This window comes from Trichosurus vulpecula, chromosome 9, assembly GCF_011100635.1.
Source record: "Trichosurus vulpecula isolate mTriVul1 chromosome 9, mTriVul1.pri, whole genome shotgun sequence".
Classification (NCBI taxonomy): domain Eukaryota; kingdom Metazoa; phylum Chordata; class Mammalia; order Diprotodontia; family Phalangeridae; genus Trichosurus; species Trichosurus vulpecula.
This window is the reverse complement of record NC_050581.1, coordinates 203714101-203737349: the sequence shown is the minus strand read 5'-3', so window position 1 is coordinate 203737349 and position 23249 is coordinate 203714101. Positions and strand designations below refer to the sequence as shown.

Genomic DNA, 23249 nt, shown 5'->3' with positions numbered 1-23249 from the left:
CCTGCCCCCATGTCCGCGACCCCCAGCTTCCCCTCTGCCCGCCCCCCCCACCCATCCGCGGCCCTCAGCCTCCCCTCTGTCCCCCGCCCCCCTGCCCTCTATATCCGCGGCCCCCAGCCTCCCATCTGTCCTCCCCGCCCCCCATCCGCGGCCCCCAGCCTCCACCCTGCCCCCCCCCCGCCCCGATCTTTCTGAGCCTCAGTTCCCCCATTTGTAGAGGGGAACATTGCTGGCTGTAGCACTTGTCGGAGTCACAATGAAACATTACCAAAACCCCAAGAAGGGTTTAGATCCAGAAGGGAGGTTTCAAGCACTCACCCCTTCACCCTAAGATTCCTGCCACAGTGACCACACAGTGACTTGCTCAAGGTGAGGAACCTTGTCTGAACAATAATAGCTGAGGACCTAAAGCCCTTTACAGAGGTGATCTCGTGGGACCCTCCCAGCAGCCCTGACCCAGCACAACCAAGATGTTATGAGCCCATTTTGTGGGTGGGAACGTGGGGGCTCAGATTGTTTAAATAGCAAGCAGATAGTGAAGATAGAACGTGAAGGCCTACACATACCAAGATCCCTACCGCTATGCACATGTGCACACACTCATACAGTGCACACACACACACACACACACACACACACACACACACACACACACACACACACACACACGTATATCGCCGCACAGTCTTTGGGCATCCTACTGCCTGGCCCCCTCTTCCAAATACCTCCCAGTTCCTTCGTATCTTTCCCCAAACCAGCTGCCCCAACATGGGGTTTCCAGCTTCCCTGGCCTGGCTGCTCTGCCACCTCCCTCACAGCCCCGCTCGGCCCTAAGGGACTAGGCAGGACTGGCAGCCTGGACAGAGGGAGCTGCAGCCAGGCTAAATGAGCCTCTGAGTCTGGCCCTGAGTCTGTGTGACTGTCACTGTCTGGCTGAACTGCCCTCCTGTGCTACTGGAATCTCCTCCTCTCCCACCCAAGCACAGCCAGCTTCTTCACCCCAGAAGCACACAGCATGACCGCCAGGCCCTTTGCTCTCTTGGTCACCCAGCCCTCCCTGCATGCTCTCCAGCTTACTGGTGTGCTTCTAAGCCCATGGTGCTCCGAGCTGAGTGCCCACTGCCTCAGAGGAGGCCTGAGGAGGGCAGAGCCCCAAGGGACTTGCCCCTCCTTCCTCCTGGCCTCCCTTCGTTTGCTTCTTTGTTAGCTAGGTCCTAGGGTACCAGCCCACCCCCGCCAGGTCCTAGGGCACCAGCCTACCAAGCACCAGGTCCTAGGATGCTGGTCTACCCCATGCCAGGTCCTAGGGTACCAGCCCACCAAACACCAGGTCCTAGGGCGCCGGCCCACCAAGCACCAGGTCCTAGGGTGCCAGCCTGCCCAGTATCAGGTCCTAGGGCACCAGCCCATTGAGCACCAGATCCTAGGGTGCCAGCCCGCCCAATATCAGGTCCTAGGGTGCTGGCCCAACCAGTATCAGGTCCTAGGGTGCCGGCCCACCCCATGCCAGGTCCTAGGGCACCAGTCCACCAAGCACCAGGTCCTAGGGTGTCAGCCTGCCCAGTACCAGGTCCTAGGGTGCCGGCCCACCAACCACCAGGTCCTAGGGTGCTGGCCCAACCAGTATCAGGTCCTAGGGCGTTGGCCCACCCCATGCCAGGTCGTAGGGTACCAGCCCACCAAACACCAGGTCCTAGGGTGCCAGCCTGCCCAGTATCAGGTCCTAGGGCACCAGCCCACCAAACACCAGGTCCTAGGGTGCTGGCCCACCCAGTATCAGGTCCTAGGGCACCAGCCCATTGAGCACCAGGTCCTAGGGTGCCAGCCTGCCCAGTATCAGGTCCTAGGGTGCCAGCCTGCCCAGTATCAGGTCCTAGGACACCAGCCCACCAAGCACCAGGTCCTAGGGCACTGGCCCACTCAGTATCAGGTCCTAGGGCACCAGCCCATTGAGCACCAAGTCCTAGGGTGCTGGCCCAACCAGTATCAGGTCCTAGGGTGCCAGCCCACCCCATGCCAGGTCCTAGGACACCAGCCCACCAAGCACCAGGTCCTAGGGTGCTGGCCTACCCAGTGCCAGGCCCCAGATATCCTGGCACAGGCCTTCAGCTGCTACCACCTCAGCCAGCCCTCCCCATCCCTGCCCAAGCTCACCATTGTTGCTCACTACGGTGGTTTGTAGGCTGGCATTATCCCGGGAAACCCCATGAATCTCCACAGTCACCTTGGGGTCCACAATTGAGTTTTTGTTCTTATTCACTTTGGGCAGCTGCTGCCCAGAGATGACCTGGATGAGAAAGGAGGGTCAGGGATGGTGGACCAAGACCACTTGGGGATGATAGGGAAAAGGGCCACAGGTACCCAGAGCATGCAGGGGCGAGAAGGGCAAGAAGCATGGTCAGAGCCACTCCAGAGATGCCAGTGGAATTTGGCCCAGAAGTAGGGGGAGAAAGGCCAAGGCCAGGGGGCCTGGGCTGGGGGAAGATCCCTCAGGGGGTCAGGGCAGGGCTGTCCAGGGCAGCCACCAGGCCGAGCTCCTCACACGTCCCTCCTACCTGGACTCGAAGTCTCTTCCGGTTCCACCATGGCCCCTCAGCCACAGCCCGGGGGTTGAACTTGGAGTTGGGGTCCCGAAGGAAGGCAGGCTTCAGGACATAGCCAGAGAACCCATTATCCTGGAAACGGCCTTGGTACACATCCATCTCCATCCCCGGGGTCTGGAAGTTCAAGGCCACTAGAAGAGGGAGGAGCAAAGGCCACCATAAGGAAGGTGCCCAGATACCTGGGCATATTCTCCCTGACTCACAGAGCTGGAAGGACCTTCTATTTCACTGGTCCATCCTATTGTTTAACAGCAAAATCAGGCCCAGAGAGGGAATGGAGCTGCCCAAGGTCGCAGAGCAACAAAGTACCAGAGCTGGGACCAGGCCTCAGGCCCCTGACCAATTCAGCACCCTCTCAGCTGACCATAGGCCCTCAAGGGGATCCTGAGGGGGAGGAATGGAAGAGAGCTCGGGGACACCTAGAGTCGGAGGGCTTGGGCTTGTACCCACATCCCACCTGCTCAAGCCATTTACCCTGTCTGCCTCAGTTTCCTCAGATGTACTAAGAGGGGAATCATAACACCTGCCTCTCAGGGTTGTGGTGATCGTCAAAGGGGCTAACGTGTGACTGCCAAATGCTAAGACATCAGCTCCCTAAATGCTGGCTGCTATGAGATCTGTAAAGTGGGGGGGTCTGACAAGAACATCTCAGGTGCCCCCCAGTTATCATCCTTGCTGCTCAGCACCTCCCCTCTTGTCCCTCTGGGAAATAGGAAGGATGGCCAGCTCCTGGGGGTGGGCTGCCTCCAGGGCCCAGCTCCTGCCTCCTGAGGGACCAGATAGACTTCCCCAAGGATCTGGTGTTTACTTAGTGGTGTCTGTGTGGGCCTCCAGGAGAAGGTAAACTCCTTGAGGGCAGGATGGTACCTCCAGAACCAGTGCAGGGCTTGGCACATCTGGGCACTCAATGATTGATCTAGCACAAGCTAGTGGAAATGGAAGTTTTCATTCCAGGTTTCAATCCTCTGAGGAAATAAGCTAGCTCAAACTTGAGGCCCTGTGTTGGAGGAGCAGGCAGAGGGACAATGCAGAGGGCAATATTTCTGGGCCCCTGTGGCCCACCCAACCCAGTGAACTTTCTCTTTACACAGGACAACAACCTGATTCACCAAGGTTCCTCTAAATCAATTCCATGGGCCAACAGTGAGCTCCCTAGCTTCCAGGGGCCCCTCTCCTCCCCCATGGCTCTGGAGTGTCCAACCCCCACGTGGTACTTTGAGGTCCCCAGCTCCAGGCCAGCCCCATGCCCTCACCAATCTGGCAGCCAACGTTCCACATATCCACAGGGCTGTAATTGGAAGAATCGGTTCTCCAGCCCGCAGGGTAGATTCTACTCAGATGCTTGATGTTATGACGGATGAAGGTGTTTCCTGGTTTGGAGCAAAGATCCTTCCTCATACCCCTCCCACTGGCACCTTTGGCCCTACCAGGGAGATAGGGCCTTGATGCTTCCACACCAATAGCCCAGGCCCTCCCTCTGCCTCCAGAACGGGGAAAGAAAACTGGACAGCGAGAGGCTGCAGCCCAGTAGGGACCTCCAACCCCACCAGATATGTACTATCTTGTACTGTCTTGCTGACCACCAGCTTTCCAGCCCCCTTGCTCTCTGCCTAGTCCCTGCGCCTGGCTGATGGTCACATTTCAACTGGCTGAACTATAGCTTATCCCTGGCAGTCCCTGAAGCCCAGGCTACCATCCCTGCCTGCTCCCACTCCTCTCACTCCCTCTCCCTGCCCCATGTGGCAAGAGCTTGGGAAAGACCTCTCTGGGTCCCATAAGTCTGAGGCAGAAGGGAAAGGAGATGACCTCCATGAGCTCAGAGGCCCTCCCAACCCATGAGCCAGTTATATGGGCGGGGCTCGGTGCTCTGCCACTTATCTCTGTGGGATCCCGAGCAAGACCCTTGCCCTCCCCAGCCCTGGGGTCCTCTGGATACTGTGTGGGGCTGGATTGGGTGCCTCTGCTGCCCCTTCTTTCTCTAAGAGTCTGTAAGTCTGAAATCAGACATTCCCCTGTAAATCACAGCCAAGCTCGACCACCCTCTATGACAAGGGTGATGTGCAGGAGGAATCCCTCTTATCTGCAAGGAAGTCTAAATGACTTCAGAGGCCATTTCTAGAGAGCCTCACGAAGTACTCTACACATACCTTCTCTTTCAGGCCTTGTGATATTCTGCAAAAGGTACTCTGAGTATTAAATACCCGTTTCACAGACAAGGAAACTGAAGCCCAGAAGTGAAGTGATGGAATGATGAGAATGATAGTTACATTCACGGAGCATAAAGTGTTTCCAAAATGCCTCGTAGACGCTCACTCATTCCGTCACTTGACTCGCTCCCAATCATCTGGCTAACAGATGGAAGAAGGGGTGCTCTAGGAGAGGGTCCCTGACTCCCATTCCAGTGCACTCTCTCCTATGTGGGGGGAGGAGCCTTCTCACCAGAACTAGGGGATCTCTGAATCCTGCCAGGCAAAGGTCTCATGGGCTCACTCTAGGAAAGATCAGGGGTCACCTACATACAGCAGTGAACAATGGCTGCTCTATCAACCTGTTGGAACACTAGAGCCCACTCAGGTTTAACACGGCCCCTCCAAGTTCTGCTACAAGCCCGACAGCCTCATCCATCTTCTCCCCCCAGAACTAGCCAACCTGCATCCCAAGGAGCACAAAGCAGTGGGTCCTGGGAGTGAGCTCTGCCTACGGGAATCCTTTTCTTTTGGGGGAGGAAAGAAAGGGTTAGACACAGTTTGGACAGTTCCTACTTTGGGGTTCTCCAACCCTCAGTCCCCTTCAAGCATGAAGGCTTGTGAGGGGCCCAAGGATGTTTCATGTTGGGACCCTGGTGTGAGGCTAAGTACCCGATTCCTGGGCCAGTTTGAGAGCTCGGTTCTCCGTGAAAGAGGACATCTCATAGAAGGCGGGCTGCTGGAAGCCTTGGAAGTGAACACTCTTGCAGTAAATGACCAAGTCAGACAGCTCCTTGGCCAACTTGAGCTTGTCATTCTGGGAGGGGAGAAGAGCAAAGGAGACTCAGAAAGGATGAAAAGACCCAGAGAAACGGACAGACACAGAGACTGAGGGAAACATGAAGATGGAAGGAGAGACAGAGAGACCAAAAACAGGGACAGATGGACCCACAGGCGCGTGTACAGACCAAGGCAGAAGAAGAGAGACAGAGAGACTCAATGGAGAGAGCAAGAGGCAGAGAGGAAGACAGAAAATCAGAAGACATGAAGACACACAGAGAGCTAGAGAGAATCAGGGGCTGGGAGAGAATCAGGGATAGGAGGAAAAGGAAAGAGATTGAAAACAAAGGGAATGGAGAGGCTCAGACGCCCAAGAGACAGGCCAAGAGACACCCAAGGAGAAAGGGACAGACATTAACAGTCACACGAGATAAGGAGGGACAGAGTGGGAGCGGCTAAGAATGGGCACAGTCCCCAGAAAACAAGGGGATGGCCGGAGAGCTGCCTTTTGCAATGACCTGACCTAAACACCTCACACACATGCATACCCACAACACACACACACACACACACACACACACACGTACAGACACAGATGTACACACACACACACACACACACACACACACACACACACACACTCTCACTCTTCCCGGTTCTCCTTCCCATACCTAGTCACAGCTTTTGAGCTGGAGTGTGGGGACTGGGGAGCACAGGGTCACAGAGATAGACAGATCAACGCACAGATGGAGCTGGAGACACGGAGCCCACTGCTGCTGCCTCTCCCCGCCTCCCCCAGGCTCCCTACCTCGAGCTTCTGCTTCACTTTCATCTTTACGGCCTCGTCCTCCATCTCGGCAGCTTCATCCTCGTCCGAGACATCGGCAGCCTCTGAGCCTCCGAGGCTGGCCAGCAGGCCCCCTAGCTTCTTCCCCTTCACCAAGATCTTCTTCTTTAGTTGCTGGGGACGAAATGTGGGGGTTCAGGCCTTGCCCAAGGTTGCACCCATCATACGGTGAGGTCAGGGACCAGCCCTACCCACTGCCATCGGCTCCCTTCCTGCCGCCAGTTATCCCAGGGCCCAGGGATGGCCTGCCAGGGTCCCTGCAGCCTTAAGGGTCTAAAAATGAGCAACCCCCCTTCGTGGCGTGGCTGATGCCTCATCCCCCACATTGCTCAGCCTGTGTGGGTGTGTCTCCCCGCTGCAGGCACCGAGTTCCCATTTTCAAGTGCAGAGGGAATGGAGCACATGGAGAGAATGAGGACCTTGGAGTCAGCAAGACCTTGGTTCAAATCCCACTTCAGCCATTTACTAGCTGTGTGATCCTGGGACAGTCACTCCTCTCTGAACCTGTTTCTTGCTCTGTAAAATAGCGATCACAACAGGACCTGCCTTATAGGGTCACTGTGAGGGTCACCTGTCCTACTCGGCGCAAAGCACTTCGCAAACCTTAAAGCCGAAGGTCAGCCTCTTGGGTTCTAATGAGGATTTTGTCCCTGTGGGGCGCTGAGCAAAGCTGGTGGCCAGGCTTCCCTCACATCTCGGGCTCCCTGGGGCTTTACCTTAGTGTCTCCTTCCCCTTTGCCATGGCTGGGGGCTCTGAACTGTGCCAAGTCAGCTGGCACGGCTGCCTCGGCTTCCTGCGCTCATTCTCAGAGGTAGAACCATTTCCAGGGAGGAGAGTAATAGAGAAAGCCCTGGGCTTCAAGTCAGAGGAGACCTAGGTTTGAATCCTGGCACTGCCACTTAGTGGCTCAGGTCAGTCACTTAATGTTTCTAAGGCCTCAGCTTCCTCATGTGTGAAATGGGGGTAAATAAGAGCCCTTTCTGCTATGTCAGGTTGTTGGGAGAGAAATGTGAAAGAAATGCAAATCAGGTGGGTTCTCCTCCCCTTCCTCTTCCTCCTCTCCCTCCTCCTCTTCCTGCTTCTCCCCCTCCTTTCCATCCTTCTATTCCTCCTCTTCTCCTTCTCTTCCTCCTCCTCCTCTTCCTCCTTCTCCTCCTCTTCTTCCTTCTCTTTCACCTCCTCTTCCTCCTTCTCCTCTCCTCTTCCTCCTCTCCCTCCTCCTCTTCCTGCTTCTCCCCCTCCTTTCCATCCTTCTATTTCTCCTCTTCTCTTTCTCTTCCTCCTCCTCCTCTTTTCCTTCTCTTCCTCCTCCTCCTCTTCCTCCTTCTCCTCCTCTTCTTCCTTCTCTTTCTCCTCCTCCTCCTCTTCTCCTTCTCTTCCTCCTCCTCCTTCCCTCCTCCTCTTCCTCCTCCTCCCTGTCTTCCCTATACTCCTCCCCCTTTCCTTCCCCCCACCTCCAGGAATCCTTTGGCCAGGGTGGAGAGTCCTCCTTGCTCTGCCCCCCAGGGCTCACCTCAGGAGAAGGGAAGTCTGTCACCATGTCATCCACGGGTCTGTCGAGCAGTAAGTCCCCCAGGATGGTTCGGAGGTGGTGGGCCATGACTCTCTGCTGCTCCAAGGTGCAGTGATTCTCCAAGGAGATGATCACTGGGTATGGTGACACCTGGGGGAGAGAGCTATGCATGGGTTACCTCCTCCAGGAAGCTAGCCCAGGACTATGACGTCCTCATGGAGCAGGCTTCACCCAACCCAGGGGACTGGCTCAGTATAGGCTCAGAAAGTCAACACCCCTCCTCCTCTTCTCTCCCTCCCATCCCTATCCCTCTCACCTTAAAGGCGTAATTCTTGATGGCCTTGATGACATCACAGAAGAGGACCTTGGAGGTGAAGGTATAGCCATGGTAGATCACTGGCTCCATGTTGGGGCCATCCCAACAGTCCAGTTCCACACACCGACAACCTTTGGACAATGCCCTGGGAATATTTGAAGGGGAGGATTGGGGACTGTTGGTTTCCTAGGCTCCCTGTGATTTAGCTGGTCCAGGGGTGTCTTCAGGGAGTGTCGCTCCAGTGGCCCCACCGGGGAGAGGCCTGTGTCAGGCTATGGCCCCACCCCCTGCCTCTGCCAGCAATATAAAGCCAGTGCTAGTGGCTCCAGGAGCCACTGGGCGGCAGGCCCCCTCTCTCCTTCTCCCCCAGGTTCATACCGGATGTAGGCCTCTGTGCTGCTTGGCCCCGTGAGCTGGTCCTCCATTAGGTAGGTGTTATGGGAGGAGGAGATGAGGTAGTAACTGAGTGGCTGGCTCATGTCCTGGTAGACCTTCTGATGGGCCAGGCTGAAGGCGCTCCCATCGGCAGATAACAAGTAGATGAGAAAGCCATCCTTGGTCATCTGCTTCTGCTCCTTGGCTGCAGGAGGACACGCCCCCAGCCCCAGAGAGCAATCAGGCTGTGCCCAGCTCAAGCCTCCTCTAGAATTCAACCCAGCAGCCCAACCAGGCCTCACTCCCTGTATGGTCTTAAAGAAGCCATTTCCCTTCTACATTCGTATTAGGAGAGGAGGTCTTAAGATCATTGTCTGACCAGGGGCAACCATTTCCCTCTGGGCTTCACCTTCCACCTCTGGAAAATAAGGTAGGGTGGAGGCTCTCAGTAAAGACCCCTGGATTATGGACTCGGCCTCTGTGGCCCCTGCCACTCACCAGCCTCACTGGGCTCATATCTCTGAATGAGGGACAGGGCTAGCTGGGGCCCGGCCTCCTCTTCCTTCTGCTCCTTCTGTAAGAAGGTCACCAGCTGGTCCACAGACAGGGTCTCCCGGGAGCCTGAGATAACCTCAAATAGTCGATCGATCTCTTCCCGCTGGGTCAGCATGCGGTAAAATGTCTCGATCTCATCATCCTCTAAGGATTCTGTCCGGGATTTGTCACATTCCTGCAAGGGTTAGTCCTGGCTTAGAGTCCCCACAAGTCGGGGGTGGGGGTGGTCTGTGGGCCGCAGGACTCAGGCTGCCCCACCCAGCCTAGGATAGGGTCTCTCCCCCTGCGCCCCCCACATGTGGTTTCTGGGGGTGGTGAGGACATGGCAAGCTGGATGAGAGCGCAGTCCACCAGGCCCCTCATCCCATGTTTCACAGACTGAGCCCTAAGCCAGAGCTCCACTCCATCATCCCAAGTGTTACCTGGGACTGAAAACTATGGGAGGGAATTGTTTGTAGGCCCAGCCCAGGCACAGCATTTCCTCTGGTCCTCTGGGAATAACTTTTTATTCTTTTGTATTTATATTATGCTTGGTATTTATGGAGCTGCATTAGGTATATGGGCTCCCCCGCTATGATACCAACTTCCCACAGACAAGAGCTGGTTTTATTATTATTATTTTTTGTCTTGGCATCCCCAGTGTCCAGCACATAGTAGGTGTTTTGAGGGATGAATTGCATTTCTGAGTGGCTTAGGCTCAGTGTAGGGGAAAGAGGCACAGGGCTATAACTGAGGACCCCCACTGGGTCAATCCCTGTGGCCACAAGGCCATCCCTCTGATGCACTGCTGTCTCACCTTAAAGATTTTCCGGGCATAGCTGTCGTCCATCTGGATGTTCACTTCCTTCAGGAAGCTTTTCAGCTCCTTAAAGCTCATCTTGTTGTCTTTGTTCTTATCTGCCTTCCGAAGACATGAGTGAATCCAGCTGTGTCCGAATGTAAGGAAAGCCAGAGAAAGGGCACTGAACGCTGCATATCAGAAAATCTGGGCTTGAGTCCTGGCTCGGAGGCTCAGCTCCTGTGTGACCCTGAGGAAGCTCTGAGGCTTCTTGGGGTCTTCGACCCCTCATTGGACCCCCAAAGGCCCTCCAACCTTGACATCTCTGACCCTGTCATCACCTCTCCATGTGATCACACTTCCATGTGATCTGGGACCCAGGAAGAGAGACAGAGAGATGAAGAGATGAAGGGGGCGGCAGAGGATGAGAGAGAGAAAGAGAGAGAGAGAGAGAGAGAGAGAGAGAGAGAGAGAGAGAGAGAGAGAGAGAGAGAGAGAGAGAGAGAGAGAGAGAGAGAGGAGAGACAGTGGCAGAAGGATGGGGAGTGGGGTCAGGGGAGGAGCTTGGAGCAGTCAAATGGCTGTTTTCTAAAAGGGAACAGAGGAGAATCTGTGAGCCGTAAGCCAGTGAGGCTCCCATTGATTCCTGGGAATAACGTCCTCTAATACCCTGGAAGGAATCATTAAAAGGCTGGCCATTCAACATCAGGAAAGGGAAGCAGGGATTCCAAAGAGCCAGTGTGGCTGCATCAAGCCCAGGGGAAACTCACCTGGTAGATGAAGGAGAGGGCTCTGGCTTACCTCAATTTTAGCAAAAGGGTTCCTAAAGCATCCACTATTATTCTCGTGGTGAAGACAACAAGAGCGAGCATTTTCACAGCACCCTCAGTGCCTGGCACTGTGCCGAGAGCTTTGCAATGACCTCCCTCACTCTTCCTCACAACAGCCCTAGCAAGGGGGTGCTCTTGTGATCCCCATGTTATAGCTGGGCTGTGTGTCCTTCGTTCTCGGGGAGGACCATGACATCAGGGTAATGATGACACGACTCGCAGTGGGCTTGGATTTGAGGGAGGGAGGGCTGCAAGGTCACGAGCCTTACTTTCTCCTCCAGAGCCATCTGGGTCCAGTGACCAGATATTCACCAGGACTGGAGATGGCCCAGGATGCAATGGGAGGCCTTGGCCCTTCCAGGCTAAGGTCTTTCCCGGTGCTCACTATGAGTGAGGCAAAGCCCATTCGGTGAATAGGCCTCTTTGAGAAGTTAATCAAGGGATGGCCCCTTTAATCAGTTGGGCTAACTGAGGCAGAGAGAGATTAAATGACTAGCCAAGATCACACAGCTAGCTAGTGTCCCAGGTTGGATTTGAACTCAAGTCTTCCTCACTCTAGGACCAGCACTCTGTCCACTGCACAACCTCGATGCCTAGATGGAAAGCTGTGGACAATAAACAGAATCACAAAGGGCTGAATGGCTGGCTAGACTCAAAAAGTAGATGTCAGCTTGGAAGGAGGTCTCCAGCAGAGTGCCCCAGGGCTCTATACTAAGCTTGTGCACTTTCACATTTTTATCAATGACCCAGATAAAGGCATGGATATCATGACACAAAACAGAGAGAGAAAGCCATCCCACACATGACAGAATGAAGATCCAAAGAGGTCTTGCCAGCAATCAGTCTGAAAAAAAGATGTAGAGGTCCCAGTGGGCTCTAAGCCAAACATGAGTTGGCAATGGGATGAGGCAGCTTATGGGGGAGCATGCTCCTCTGGTCTCATCCTATCTAGAGCATAGATGTCATGGGTGTCGACGTCATGGTTAAAGCGAAGCAGGTGAGTGGCCAGAGGAGGGTGAGCAGGAGGGGGCGGGCCCTGGGTTTGTACAATGTAAGGAGGGGGTGAGGGAACTGGCTAGATAAGTAGAGAAGACCCCAGCTGTGTTCAAGTGTTCAAAGGGCTATCACTTGGAAGAGCCAACAGATGTTTCCTATTTGGTCCCGGGGCAGAGCCAGAAGGGTGAGTATGGAGGGTAGGACACACAGCTTTAGGGCTAACGTCTGGAGAGATTTGCTAACAGGAGAATTCTCCCTGACTGGAATTGGCCACCCTAAGGAAGGGACAGGAGCCTCTCTGCCTGGAGGTCTCCGAGCAGAGCCAGGCTGGACTGTGGCTTGTCAGCTACACCAGCCTGGGTTGGACCAGTGCCTGATGTCCCTCCAAACAAGTACGTGCTGCAGCTGCTCACTCAGGCCAGCTCTGACACCCACTGACATCCCGAACCTTTCTCCTTTCAGCTCCCCAAACTGTATTTGTACAGCCAGCTAGAAGTCGGCTCTCCTGACTCCCACCCCATGGCCAGACTGTCGGAGGTGGCTTTCTGTGCCTTTGTCTCCCTATTTGTAGATAAAGCCCCACTGGGGAGTGCCCCCTTCAGCGCAGCTGGACCCACGACATGGGAGCCCTGGTCTTGTCCTGCCGCAGGCCCTGGCTCCCCGTCAGTACCTACTGTTTGTGACTGGCAGCGTTTATGGAGCCTCATGCTCCAGGGTGGGGGGTGGGGGTGGGGACAGATCTCTGGACTGCCAGCCTTGGCTTCTTGATCTAACCGATATCCTGCATATCCAGACACAGGCCATGCTTCTCCCAGGGTCTCCTTCCTTTTACTGGCCCACTCTCTCATCCCACTGGCTCAGTGGGCCCAGGAGGGGACAGGAAGGCAGCTGCAAAGGCCCACGGGAGTGCTCAGAGGCGACCACTCAGGTCCTTCCAGGGTTTGAATTCTCAGGGGTTCCATTCTAATGGATCTGCATAACATGTGCATGAACCTAGATTATTCCTTTGCCATTTCCAGTCCTCCTTTCAGTGCCCTCCAGGGACATCCCTGCCCATCAAGTCTTACCTCTCAACCCCTGGGCCAGGCCCTTTCCCCAGGAATGGGAAGGGTGATGGGGGCTGGGGACAGGAGGATCCCGCCTGTAGCAATGGTGTCCCTGGGCCTTCCCTCAGCCACTCCCACCTTCTCCCAGGTGGTGGCCCCCCAGCCAAGAGGATACTGCTGGAGCTTCTGCTTCTGGTTCATGGAGCCTACGTGCACGATGATCTTGCGAAGACCATCCACCCAGTGCCGAGCTTCTACCTCTGACTCTGCAATGAGGTCCAGATTGCTTCTCTGATCCTTGAAGATGATGGAGAAACACCGGTGTTCGGGGGCATCACGGGCATACTTCTCCATGCCCTCAGTCTGGTGGCCTGGCCTCACCTCCTGGATGTCTTCAATGGAGACTGGAGACCAGAGGCGGAAGGGGAGAAATTAGAATACCCCCAGCTGCTCATCCCAGGTGCTCACCCCCAGCTGCTTACCCCAGGTATTCACCCCAGATGCTCACCCCCAGGTGCTCCTTCCAGCTGCTCCCCCAACTGCTCACCCCCAGGTGCTTACCACAGGTATTCACCCCAGCTGCTCCCGCCAAGGTGCTCCCCCCCAGCTGCTCCCTGCAGATGCTCACCCCCAGCTGCTCACCCCAAGTGCTCAGAGCTTTTTTCTCCAAAGTTCTTTCCCAGTCATTATCTCACTTGCTCACCCAGCCTTGGCCCACCCCACAGAGAGGGGAAGGAAGAAGTATTTATTAAGTACCTACTATGTGCCAGGCCTTCTGCTAAGTGCTTTATAGAAGTAATTTTATTTGATCCTCACAACACTGGGAGGCAGGTGCTATCATGAGTTCTGTTTTAGAGTTGAGTAAACTGAGGCAAACAGAGGTGAAGTGGCTTGTCCAGGGTCACATTGCTAGGAAGTGTCTGGGGCCTGGCACCATCCACTCACCTAGCTGCCTTGAAGGGACACAGACATTGCTTGGCCCTTGGCTCTTCAGTCATGATTGTATCTGGTCCCGGAACCCAGGCAGGCCTGACCAGAGGATCCCAACTCCAGAGCTCAAAGGGACCTTAAGAGCCGACTAGTGACAGCCCGTTAGCTTGGAGATGGGGAAACTGAGGCTAGGAGGAAGGGATTTTACAGATGAGGACAAAGGTCAATCACTCTGTCCAACGAATTAGAGGTAAAGCTAGGAGTGACCCCAGATGTCCCGATTCCTATTTTACTGTCCTTGAGAGAAGGGGTGGGGTAGGGGTACAACGACAGAAACCCAAGAGATGCAGAGACCCAGGGACGGGGCAGCTGGTCAGGAGGAGTCTCAGACAGAGCTTCCCCTCCCCCACCTAAGTAGTGTTGGCCCTTTCCCTCTCGGCCCGCCCAAGCCGATCAGAGGGATCACTGCTCACTGCCCTGATGTCCTAGAGAGGGTGAGATCAAAGCCCAGCCCATTAGCTGCCAGCCCAGAAACGAGGTCTGAACGCTGCTTGGAAGGCTGCACAACCCCAGCCTTCCCAGGTTCTGGGTGGGGAAGAGAGGAGGCAGGAGACAGGACAAAGGGGAAACAGATGGCTCTTCTACACACAAAGTGCCTTCTGTTTGCAGAGGTTGCTCCCATGCTTCCATCAATAGACCCTGGGATGTGAGCTGAGCCCACAGCAGAGGGGAGGGACTGCACACAACGGCCAGACATCTGCCAAAGCAGTCCCCTGCACTGGTGTCACGCCCTGCCTATGAGAACAGCAGGGGCTGGATGGGGAACAGAAGGAAGAGAGGGGACCCACAGGAATCAAACCAGAGACCTTAACTTCGCTGAGTACACTGCAGCATAGAACTGGGGGGGGGGGGGGGTGGAGAGGTAGAGAGGGAGGGAGGGAGGGAGGGAGAGAGAGAGAGAGAGAGAGAGAGAGAGAGAGAGAGAGAGAGAGAGAGATTGTATCCACTCTTTGTGCAACTATGCATCTAAGGCAGGGAGTCAGTGGGTGTCTGGAGGGCCCTAATCCTGAAAGCCAAGTGAAAAGACACCTGGGAATCACATGGTTTGGACAGAAGGCCTCAGTTTCTCCGTCCATAAAGGGGGCAATTATCTCAACCCCAAGAAAAGAGGCTTCAGTGCTTAGTTATAAGGGAAGAGCCTCTAGTGGTTAGGCTGAGCTAATATAATAAAAATGACAATTTTACCTAAATTAATTTACTTATTCAGTGCCATATCCATCGAAGTACCAAAAAAATATTTTACAGAGCTAGACAAAATAATACCAAAATTCATCTGGAAGAACAAGAGGTCCAGAATATCAAGGGAATTAATGAAAAGAAATGCCAGGGAAGGTGGCCTAGCCATACCACATATCAAACTGTACTATAAAGCAGCAGTCGTCAAAACTACCTGGTCCCGGCTAATAGGTTAGGGACACAAGACGCAGTAGCCAGCAACTATAGCAATCTACTCTTTGATAAACCCAAAGAATCCAGCTCCTGGGCTAAGACTTCACTATGTCACAAAAACTGCTGGGAAAATTGGAAAATGGTAGGGCAGAAACTGGGCATAGACCAATATCTTACACCATATACCAAAATAAAGTCAAAATGGGTTCATAATTTAGGAATAAAGGCTGATACTATAAGCAATTTGGGGGAGCAAGGAATAGTTTACCTGTCAGATTTATGGAGAAGGGAAGAATTCATGACCCAAGAAGAGATGGAGCACTACAAAATGCAAAATGGATAATTTTGATTATTTTAAGTTGAAAAGTTTTTGCATAAACGAAGCCAATGCAACAAAGATTAGGAAGGAAGCAGAAAATTGGGAGAAAATCTTATACAACCAGTGTCTCTGATAAAAGCCTCATATCTAAAATATACAGGGAACTGAGCCAAATTTATAGGAATACAAGTCGTTCCCCAATTGAGAAATGGTCAAAGGATATGAACCGGCAGTTTTCAGAGCAGGAAATTAAAGATATCTATAGTCATGTGAAAAAATGCTTTAAATCACTATTGATTAGAGAAATGCAAATCAAAACAACTCTTAGGTACCACATCTCTCCTGTCAGACTGGCTAAAATAACAAAACAGGAAAATGATAAATGCTGGAGCGGATGTGAGAAAATTAGAACATTGTTATATTGCTGGTGGAGTTATAAACTGATCCAGCCATTCTGGAGAGCAGTTTGGAACTATGCCCAAAGGGCTATAAAAATGTGCATAACCTTTGACCCAGTAATACCACATCTAGGGTTATATCCCAAAGAGATCACACAAGTGAGAAAAGGACCCATATGTACAAAAAATATTTACAGTGGCTCTTTTTGTGGTGGCAAAGAATTGGAAATGGAGGGAATGCCCATCAACTGGGGAATGGCTAAACAAATTGTGGTATGTGAATGTAATGGAATATTATTGTGCTATAAGAAATGAGGAGCAGATGGACTTCAGAAAAATCTGTAAAGACTTATATGAACTGATGCCAACTGAAGAGAGCAGAACGCAGAGAACATCATACACGACTACAGACACACGGTCTCTATAAGGAATAACTTTGACAGACTTGGCTCCTCTCATCAATGCAAGGTTCAGAGACAGCCCCAAAAGACTCCTGATGGAAAAAGCTGCACGTCCAGAGAAAGCACTATGGAGTCTGAGCGCACATTGAGGGGAACTATTTGCTCTCTCTTTTTTTCCCTTCTCTTTTGGTTTCGTTTCTCCTCTCTCATGATTCATTCCATTGGTTATAATTCTTCTTTACAACTGGACTATTATGTAAATGAGTTCGATATGAAGGTATATGTAGAACCTACATTGGATTACATGCCATCTTGGGTGGGGAGGGGGAAGGAGAGGGAGGGAGAGAAAATTTGGAGCCCAAAGCTTGTGGAACTGAGTGTTGTAAACCAAAAATAAAAAATAAATTGAAAAAAAAGGAGGCTCTTCACTGCTAGGCCCACACAGTCATCAGGGTCTGGACCCTCAGCTTCTGCCAGTAATGGTCAGATGATGAGTGAATCTGACTTCTATAAAGGGTGGGCATCTCTCCCAGTTAAGGGGCCCTTTACCTGTCACAGAGCTGCCTCCTACCCAGACAATGTCCACCCCTCCCCCATGCCGGGTGTCCTTGGAGCCCACTGGGAGGACTCTCTCCCCCAGGACAGAGATCGTGTATGCCCAGCACCTACACAGTAGGTGTTTAATAAATGCTTGTCTAGCAATGATTCTGTCAGGCGGTGATCCCAGCTCCCATGATTCAATCATGTCTAAGTCGATGATTCTCAAACCTGCCTATCCAGCCCTGACCTCTCTTTGAATCTCACCCTGGATGTCTTGAGCTCCTTATCTCTCCCCGCCAAACTCTCCCTTCTTTCTAACATCCCTATTGCTGTGGAGGGGCCCAATATCCTCCCAGTCCCCCAGACTCCCAAGCCAACCATTGCCCTTGACTCTCACTCCCCCACCCCCCAATCCAGTCTGTTACCAAAGGCTGCCAGTCTGACCTCCACGACATCTCCTGTATACCCCTCCTTCTCTCTGCTGCCCCCACCCTGGCGCAGGCCCTCATCACTTCACACCCGGACCACTGCAGTAGCTGCTGTGGGTCTGCCCATCACAAATCACTACCCCTCTCCAATCCATCATCCTCTTTGCTGTCAAAGTGATCTCCCCAAGCACAGACCTGACCATGGCACCCCCTGCTCAATAACCCCAGTGGCTCCCTATGGCCTCCAGGATCCTCTAGCATTCAAAGCCCCCCATAACCTCCTGCCCCCACATCCACCCTTCCACTTTTCTCTTCCAAACAGTGGCACCGGCCTCTCTGCTGTTCTTCAGACACACACGGTGCCCCCTTTAACTTCCTATCTTCCCCAGAGCAGGAGACGCCAAGTCAGAGGAGGGCCATGACCACTGCTGGCCTGGCAGGGTCAGTCCTGCCCTCCAGGAGCTCATGGGGATGAGGAAGCCAGTGTCCCTGGGTCAAGGATAGCCCTGCTGGACTGCAGGCTCCTGCTCTGAGTCAAGGACGGCCCTGAGGGGCGCCGGCTCCTGCTCTGGGCCAAGGACAGCCCTGCTGGACTGCAGGCTCCTGCTCTGGGCCAAGGACAGCCCCGAGGGCCACCAGCTCCTGCTCTGGGCCCTCTGCTTCATGGTCCCTCCATCCCCTTCCAGGAGGCCCCATCATAGGAACATAGGATCCTATCTGTCTGATACCATTAAGTCCAACCCCTCATTTTATAGAAGAAACTGAAGCCCAGGCAGGAAAAGTGACTTGTCCAAGATCGTACAAGTCACATATTCAAGGCGCGATTTGAACACAGCTCTTCTGACTCAGGTCCTGACTCTGTCCTCTGAACCACATTGAGCCTATTACACATAGTAAGTACTACTGAGCCCTCCACCTCACGCCTCTCTGAAGGCAGCCTCAGATTCCACTAGCTTTGAGGGGTCTCCCTGCCACAAAGAATTGAGCTTGTGGTCCACTTGAGCCTCTAGATCATTTTCAGATAGCTAGCCACACCTCTCATCCTGCACTTGGGAAGGTGGTTAAACATAAGACTTTATATCCATCCCTAGTCAAATCCATCTCATTCAATTTGGTCCAAAGCTCTCATCTATCAGGGTCACTTTGAACTCTGCCTCCTACCCAATGTGCTTGCTAGCCCTCCCAGCTTTAGGTCCCTCACTGCCTAGTCACCCCGGAACTAATCCAAGTCACTGATTTAAATGTGAAACAGCACAAAGCCAAGCCTAGTGCCTCGGGCCACGCCACTGTCCGAGGGGATGATGAGCAGCTAAGGCCTAGTCTCTGAGCATAGTCACTGAACCAGCTTCGAGCACACCTGCCTGTACCATCCTCGGGGCCACTCCTGCTCTCCAGAGGCTTTGCTGTGATCCAGATGAATGGCTCTGCCTTGAGCACTTCCTCACCTGCTGATCTAGTGCTCCCCCGACCAAGTACAGGGGTCCAGGTGACCGACCCTGTTCTGGAGGAAGCCAGGCTGGCTCTGGGTGATTGCAGCTTCCTTTTCTGAATGCTCACAAACCATCCTTTTAATGACTCGGGCTAGAATGTTGGCAGCAATCAATGGCAAACACCCCTACATCCTTTTTGGTCCTCCAGTTCTATGACGCTCAGGCTTTCAGAAGTCACTAGCAGGTCTCCCAAGCCCAAATCTAACAAATTCCTACTAACTAGACCCCACTTCCTGGATGGGTGTTAGTTAGAGAGGCCCAGCTGTGGTTCTGGACTGACCCAATCACATGAGACTTCAGGGCAGCACATGAAAAGAAGATCCAACGAGATACTGTAAAGCACTGAACATGGTGCCTGGCACACAGTAGGTGCTCAATGAACACTCATGTCCTTCCCTTTTCCAAGTGGGAGGTGGCAGCTCAGGCATCGAGGAGGCTGCTGGGCCGGGGGACCTCTCCTGTCCCCCTTGATATTGGGCATCTCCTTGCTTCCCCTCCTCCAGAGGAGCAGCTTGTGTTGCCTTGAGAGTCTCACGGGGTCTGCGGTTAAGTGCTTGGAAGTGAGGATGCAGAGACCACCCAAGAGGGGATGTCCCTGGGAGCGAAGGAAGCTCTGCCATTTTCTGACAGCCCAACACAGAGTGGGCCCTACCTGCAAAGTTCATGTGCCCGAGCAGGAGCAGGGCCAGCACAGATGGCAGGCCTCATGGGCTTTAGCACCAGAAGAGACCTTAGAAATCCCCTTGTGGGGTTACTTAGTGACCATGGACATGTTGTTCACCCTGTCTGGGACTTACCCATGAGGTTCATGGAGGTGAAGAAATTCACCAAAGGTTTACAAAGCAGGATGAAGATTTGAACCCAGAGCCTGAGTCCTAATCTGAAACTCTCTGTGAATGACCTACCACTCTGGGAGTGGGGATGTGCCCCAGAGCCCTCTTCTGTACCACACTCTGCCCCATGCCAACGCCTGGGTCCCAATCCCTACCCAAGACTTAGCACTTCTATTTCCCTGGGAGGAAGAGGTAGAGGCTTTGCCCTGTTGGCAGCCCCCTTTCTGGCCCTCCCCCACTCCCACCAGCACAGAGAGCATCCAGATGGCCCTGTTTTCCCAGGCAAAGTGATAAGGCCTTCCTTTGTCTCCGAGTCTGGAGGGGAAGCAGGGAAGGCGATAAAACTAAGGCGCTGTCGAGGCTTTCTCTCCCACTAATCTCCCCCTTTCCCTATCACTGAACTGGGAACTCACAGAGTACCGATCCTCCCAGCTCTCTGTCTGCAGAAGGAGGGATTCTGGCCCTGCCACAGATGGGTGTTCTGAGGCTTGGCCAGGGTGAACAATGCACCCATGGGCCCCAAGCGGGACAGGAAGGGGCCCAGAAATAATGGGACCTGAATATGGGGATGAGGAGGGTCAGGAAGAGCCCCCCCCCCCCCGCCTCTCCTAGGAGGGGTCCATTATTGTTCAGAGCTACGGAGTCCTCCAATCACTAGCTTCCCCGGCCTGGGCCTCAGTTTCCTCATCTGAAAAACAACCTGTAGAAGGAAATGGCAAACCCCTCCTGTGTCTTTGCCAAGAAAACCTCCAACAGGGTCCCCAAGAGTCGTACATGACTGACATGACCCAGCAACAACCATATCTGTGCACACACATGAGTTATCACATGTAGAGTGCTATAAAATGCTATCATCATATGTTCCCATGTGATTATGAGTGCACACTAACTATGAATTCCCTGCTGTGTGGAGTAATACTTGCCTTTTTTGGCCAGAAATTGAGCTCACGCCCTCCAGATACAGGGCTGGACAGCCCCATCTACTCCGTCTCCATCTGCCTTCTTCCTGAACTCCTGTTCCTAGCTCAGGGCCCCCTGGCCTCTGCCTTTCTGGCCCATGGAGGCCACATCTGCACTCACCTGGCTGAGGCCTGCCCTGAAGGCCATGGCCCACCCTGCTCCCACTCCACTTTCCCTGGAGGTTGACAGTGTCTTTCCTGCCTATTTGCTTGCTATGCTCCCAGGATGCATTGTGGTGCACTCCCCTCTCTTTAGGGAAAGATCGTGGAGGTGGAGGGGAGATGATGCCAGCACCCCAACTCTGTGCCTTAGCTCAGCTCTGCTGGCAGAGCCAGGCAGGATGAGTGTTCGGGTACAGCTGAGGCCCAGTCTGCTGAGAAGTAGCACCCCCAAGACTCCAAGGTGAGCCTTTGTGGCACTGAAGATGACAGGCCCAGAAATGGATGGTGTTTCACAAACAGGAGGGGGCAGAGTCAGAGACCTGAGCTGGAGTCCTTGCTGTTTGGTCTTGGGAAAGTCACAGCCTGCCTCCGAGCCCTCCACAACCAACCTCACAGGACTGCACATAGATCAGAAGAGACCTTATCTGGGAAAGAATGGGGAAGCCTAAAAGCCCTCTAGAAATGTGTGCTCCTCTTGGTGCCTTCCATACCCAGGTTATCCTCTTGCCCGCATCAACTGACAAGCTCCCCAGGGCAGGGGCTGAGCTTTGGAACTCCCAGAGCTGAGCAAGTCTAGGGCTCTGCAGCCCACAGGAATCAGTCAAGCAACACTGGGGGAATGAGTGCATGAACTGCAGCAGGGCAGGCCACTTCTCTGGGCCTCGGTCTCCTCATCTGTAAAATGAGGGGTAGGATGAGATGGCCCAAGGCCGAGGATCCCACGATGGCCAAGGATGCCATGGTCACTGAGGTCTCCTCCAGTGTGAGGCTGAGAATGCCATGATGGCTGGGGTCTCAAGGCAGAGGTCTCGAGTCCGAGGACACCATGATGGCCGAGGTCTCCTCTGGCTCAAGGCCCAAGATCCCATGATCACTGACTTTTAGCCTTGCAGGGACCCCTTCCTTGACCCAGCAAACTGACCATAAAACAGGCAGAGTGGACACACCCCACATCCATAAGACTCCTTCCATTTTCAAATATTTGCCTCTCGTGGGAGTGCTACATTAACCTTGGAAGGGTGTGTTCAGCTTTAAAGGCTCTCAGGACTATGGGGCCTCCCTCTAATTCTAATTTTCTTCTGTTCACCCCACCATGACTTGGCGCTCAGAGAGGCTTCCCTGCCTGGTCCAGCCCTGCCCCATCTCTGCCTCCTTTTGCTGATTCCTGATTCCCCAACTTAGTCTCTCTGAAAACTCCCAGCTTTGGCAAGGCCCAAGGGCCTAATTGCAGCCAGGCCAGGGGTCTGAAGCCCATTGCTCAGATGGAGTCACCAAGGCACTCCCTGTTCTCTCTTCTCCACCGACCCTGTACATGGGAGCCTTAAACTGGCAGGGGCAGGGGCAGGGGCAGGAAAGAGGAGTCTGATTTGGTGGTGTGGAAGGGAAGACAGGAGCTCAGGAAAACATGGGCCTACCTGGGTAATCTCTAAGTGACGGGCCTCTGAAGCTGCCCCAGGTATTAGAAGATTGGGGGGGGGTGGCGCTAGGGGAGAGGGACTGAAGCAGGGCCTGCCCACTGGGAACAGTCCATTCACCAGGACTGGCGGCCCTCCACCCTGTGCACCTGTGCAAACAGGAAGCCAGCCAGCTTTCTCTTCCCAACTCGTGTCAGTGTCTGTCTGGGTCTATGTCCACGTGTGGGGGAGGCCTTGGGGAGGGAGAGAACAGAGAGCCCTCTGGATCTCCTCCCACCTCAATGCTGCCCCCTGACCTGCCCCCCCTCCCAGAGCTGGCAGGTTCCACCCTAATCTCCCACCCCTGCTTAGTGAGCCAGAAGCCCCAGACTTTGGAACTCACATTTCCTTCCCACCCTGCCCCTAGCTGCCAGGCTTCATTCTTGTCCTTTTGCCCAAGTTAGTGTGGGCAGTAAGCCAGCTGTCCTGGTCTCAGAGCCGCACCTCCCGTGGCCTAGGGTTCCACATTCTATGACTCCTCTCCACATGCCACCACCCAGCTTTCCGTCACTGCCAGGGTACACTGTGCTGCTGACTTGGCCTGTCACTTGGCACACAGGGTGGGTCCTGGCTGGGCAGGACTGATCAGGAGGTGGCAGTGGGTCCAGAGAACGAGGTCTTCTCCACCCTCGGAGCCAAGCCACACAGGAAGGAGGACACAAAGGTCCCCGGGGCTTGGGACACAGACAGGAGTAGTAGGACTTCAGAGGATCTGGCTTGGAATCCCAGCTCTGCCATTCTGACCTGGCCAAGTCCCATCATTCCTTGGACTTCGTGAAGGGAGTAGCCTAAATGGTCTCTACAGCCTTCTTCAGCTTGGACTCTATGGTCCTATGACCTCGAGCCTGGGTCTCCTTATCTGTAAAGTACCAGTAACTCGCTGTGTTGGTAGGTAAAATGGGCTCTTAGCACTTAGTTCAACAAGTGCCCTTGAAGAGTTTGGCTTTGTTTCTTTTGAGTAATTCAGTGTATTTCATTGAGTCTTACTAAGTGCTAAGCCCCAGGCCCAAACCCCTCTCAGGTGTTAACCCAACCTATGTGGATATGAACCTCCCAGGGT

General features: G+C 53.8%; 1 protein-coding gene across 4 annotated transcripts in view; it reads right to left on the bottom strand.

Moving 5' to 3' along the window:
* Positions 1–23249, bottom strand: part of PLCD1 (phospholipase C delta 1) — a 56245-nt gene that overhangs the window by 2545 nt on the left and 30451 nt on the right. For all 4 annotated transcript variants that reach the window (XM_036739550.1, XM_036739549.1, XM_036739548.1 and 1 more), the window contains 11 exons: positions 13002–13230; positions 9973–10102; positions 9120–9351; positions 8625–8826; positions 8247–8391; positions 7931–8080; positions 6378–6530; positions 5462–5606; positions 3857–3973; positions 2556–2734; positions 2155–2287 (listed from right to left, as the gene is read on the bottom strand). In XM_036739550.1, the coding sequence (XP_036595445.1) occupies positions 2155–2287; positions 2556–2734; positions 3857–3973; positions 5462–5606; positions 6378–6530; positions 7931–8080; positions 8247–8391; positions 8625–8826; positions 9120–9351; positions 9973–10102; positions 13002–13230 (1815 nt within the window). The remainder of the gene's footprint in view (positions 1–2154; positions 2288–2555; positions 2735–3856; positions 3974–5461; positions 5607–6377; positions 6531–7930; positions 8081–8246; positions 8392–8624; positions 8827–9119; positions 9352–9972; positions 10103–13001; positions 13231–23249) is intronic.